Source organism: Apis dorsata, unplaced genomic scaffold (genome assembly GCF_000469605.1).
Source record: "Apis dorsata unplaced genomic scaffold, Apis dorsata 1.3 scaffold_898, whole genome shotgun sequence".
In the NCBI taxonomy this organism is placed as follows: domain Eukaryota; kingdom Metazoa; phylum Arthropoda; class Insecta; order Hymenoptera; family Apidae; genus Apis; species Apis dorsata.
In genome coordinates, this window is record NW_006264013.1 from 29573 (window position 1) to 31838 (window position 2266).

The 2266-nt window shown below is 21.6% G+C and overlaps 1 protein-coding gene across 3 annotated transcripts in view; it reads right to left on the minus strand.

Moving 5' to 3' along the window:
• Window positions 1–1242: 1242 nt before the first annotated feature.
• The window catches only part of LOC102673573 (S phase cyclin A-associated protein in the endoplasmic reticulum), a 43622-nt gene continuing 42598 nt past the window's right edge, over window positions 1243–2266 (minus strand). For 2 of the 3 annotated variants that reach the window (XM_031514144.1, XM_031514143.1), the window contains exons 15-16: window positions 2100–2266; window positions 1243–1824 (exon numbers count right to left, since the gene is read on the minus strand). In XM_031514144.1, the coding sequence (XP_031370004.1) occupies window positions 1744–1824; window positions 2100–2266 (248 nt within the window). In that variant the 3' untranslated portion in view covers window positions 1243–1743. The remainder of the gene's footprint in view (window positions 1825–2099) is intronic. The other variant, XM_006623517.2, reaches the window with a different exon arrangement.

Below are 2266 nucleotides of genomic sequence, written 5' to 3' on the forward strand. Positions count from 1 at the left end.
TTCTGTATAATTTGAGCAAATATATGTATATGAAAAATTCAATTTTTTATATTATAATATTATAATTTATTTCCTAAATTACAAATATTTTAAGATTTTACTTTTTTGTTTCAACCTTAAAACTTTTACAGAATATGTAAATACAGTTGATGTAACTAGTACTATTATACTTATATATTATATAATTATACTTATATATTATACTAATTCTTTTTTAGCAATTGTTAATATAATTATTACTTATCAACTGTATGATAGACTTCTATATCGACTTCTAAATATATATATAAATATAGATATTATTTAAATTTTACAATTTTATCGTCTTGCAGTTTAGAGATTTAATGTTATGAAACAATCGATATAAATATTTCAGGACTAAATACTAAAAACTTGTAGAAAGAAAAAAAATAATAAGAATTAATATTTATCATTAATATTATCAAGTGATATCATATGAAATCATATTGAGAAAGAAAAATGATTAAGAAATTAAACAAAAAACTGTATAAAATATTATTTTATTTGTAAATAATGTTTTTAAAACCAATTTTAAGATTAGAAAGAGTCACTTTTCGATTGACTAAAAAAAAGAATCATCTCAAAGTGTTTTTTTTTTATCACAAAAAATAAGAAAGCCAATCCACAAAATTATTTGCTTATCTTATTTACAGATCTAGAACTCGTAATAAATTATTATAGAGAAAAATATCATATCTATTTTGCGAATAGAAAAATATTTTCAAATATTTTTATTAATATTCTTATATTATTTAGTTTCATACAAGATGGAATAATTTATCAAAGTACTGCTGAAATTGTCGATAATTCTTTAAAATAAATTTCAATGATAGAAGATAATTTGTCATAATAATAAATTGAAATAATAATATGAAAGAAAGATTATTTTTAACATATTTCAAATATAATTTAAGTTTTATATTATATGTATTATATTATGAAGCAATTTTACGAGAATATATCCAAAAAAAAAAAACTATATCAGAATACGAGTATGAAGAAACATTTAGAAATAATTTTATATTTACGTCCAAAATTTCAATAATTAAGAATTGTCAAATATAATTAAAAATAAATAATAATATTAAAATTTTTAATTTATATCTAATTGAAAAAATATTGACATCTATTTCTTTCAAGCGACAATATTAATAATAAATAATATGATCAATTAAAAAAAAAATTAAATTTTCATTTTCTTAACATAAAGATATTTTTGCGATGTGAAAAAAAATTTATAAATCGACAATCATTAGCAGCATTATTAGCTCCGGATATAAAATTATAATAGCCATTACAGATTCAATATATGAATGCGTTTCGAATAAAAAAAGATGCATTTGAATTAACTTTCTCTGCAATTATCACTTTCTGCAAAAAACTCTTCGATTGATTGATTATTGAATATAATTAATCGTAATATAAAATTTAGCTTTTCAGTTTTTTCGCCAATCTGATTTAATTTTTCAAAATTATCTTCCATGCGTAATGGAAGTTAATTCAATATACACAATATATCGGTTGAGTACCAGCCTCGACACATGTGAAACAGCTTTTCAACGATGGACGTACCTAACAACAATTTTCGTCCAACTCGAATCTTTTGTTTCGAACGGAACAAAAATAATGGTTCTGCAATTAATTACGTCCATAAAATTCATTGTGTATAATGAAAAAACTTAAAGAAATTTAAGCGCAATAATCGAATCCTAATTGGAACAGTTATAGACCAGCCGAGTCCTTCAGCAAACGAACTAATGTATTTAGCTTACCATCATCTGAATTTCTGTATTCCTCCAGTAGCTGTGAAATAGATTTTTTTTATATTTTTTTTTTATTTTTATATTTCTCATTTTGCAAATGTTAGTAATTGAATATATTAAATTAGTCAAAATTATAATTTTGGTTCAAGAATAATATTCAATAATAAATAATATCTAATAATATCTAATAATGAAATAAAAAATAAATAAAATAATAAAAATATAAATAAAAAAGATATTATAAAATTAAAAATATTATATAATTATTTTTAATTTAAAAAAAATAGAAAATTATTTATAAAATGATGAACTTACTTGATAAGATAATTCGCAAGAAAGAATCGCTGTAGCCTCTGGATTTTGGTGCGTAGCTGCCAAAAGCGTTGGAAAAATATACGATGTTAATCCTGGAGCTCCATAAAATGGAAATGGAAGAGTGCACAGTTGTTGAAGTACGCTTGGACCAGCCCCAACCGATTGAA